This window comes from Arachis duranensis, chromosome 10, assembly GCF_000817695.3.
Source record: "Arachis duranensis cultivar V14167 chromosome 10, aradu.V14167.gnm2.J7QH, whole genome shotgun sequence".
Taxonomy (NCBI): domain Eukaryota; kingdom Viridiplantae; phylum Streptophyta; class Magnoliopsida; order Fabales; family Fabaceae; genus Arachis; species Arachis duranensis.
In genome coordinates this window covers 100,040,645-100,041,142 of record NC_029781.3, presented here as the reverse complement: position 1 = coordinate 100,041,142, position 498 = coordinate 100,040,645, and the positions used below count along the sequence as shown (strand labels likewise).

Sequence of the window (498 nt, the reverse complement as noted above, 5' to 3'; positions counted from 1 at the left end):
TATATAATGATTGTAAAATAAAATATTTTATATTATATATATGCAGGCTTGATGAGTGAGTTTTGTTTGTGATATAATTGTATGTAACAGTTTTAGATAAGAATTGAAAAATATGACGTGGAAGAAAGAAAAGAAGAGGGAAAAGGCAAACGTGTCATGAAACCCAGAAATGGGTTTTCATGCAGCGGCTGCATGAGAAGCACCTCAACACGTGCCACGACACCCACCTTGTGAATTGTGAACATGCTGCCACCCGGAGACACCTATCTCCTCCTCTCCCCAATTTAAAACCCACATTTTCCGCTCTCTATTCATGAGCATTACCATTTCACTTCATAATTCATTAATAACATGGCTGAAGCTCTCTACTACGGCGGCCGCCAACGCCAAGACCAACCAAGGTCCACCCAGCTTGTCAAGGCCACCACCGCTGTTGTCGCCGGAGGCTCCCTCTTGATCCTTGCCGGCCTTGTGCTGGCCGCCACCGTCATTGGCCTC

The 498-nt window shown here is 45.0% G+C and overlaps 1 protein-coding gene across 1 annotated transcript in view; it reads left to right on the top strand.

Moving 5' to 3' along the window:
• Positions 1–306: 306 nt before the first annotated feature.
• LOC107471367 (oleosin Ara h 11.0102) overlaps positions 307–498 on the top strand; it is a gene marked incomplete in the record, with an annotated part of 958 nt that continues 766 nt past the window's right edge. Inside the window, 1 exon segment of the mRNA XM_016090824.3 lies at positions 307–498. Coding sequence (XP_015946310.1) covers positions 352–498 — 147 coding nt within the window.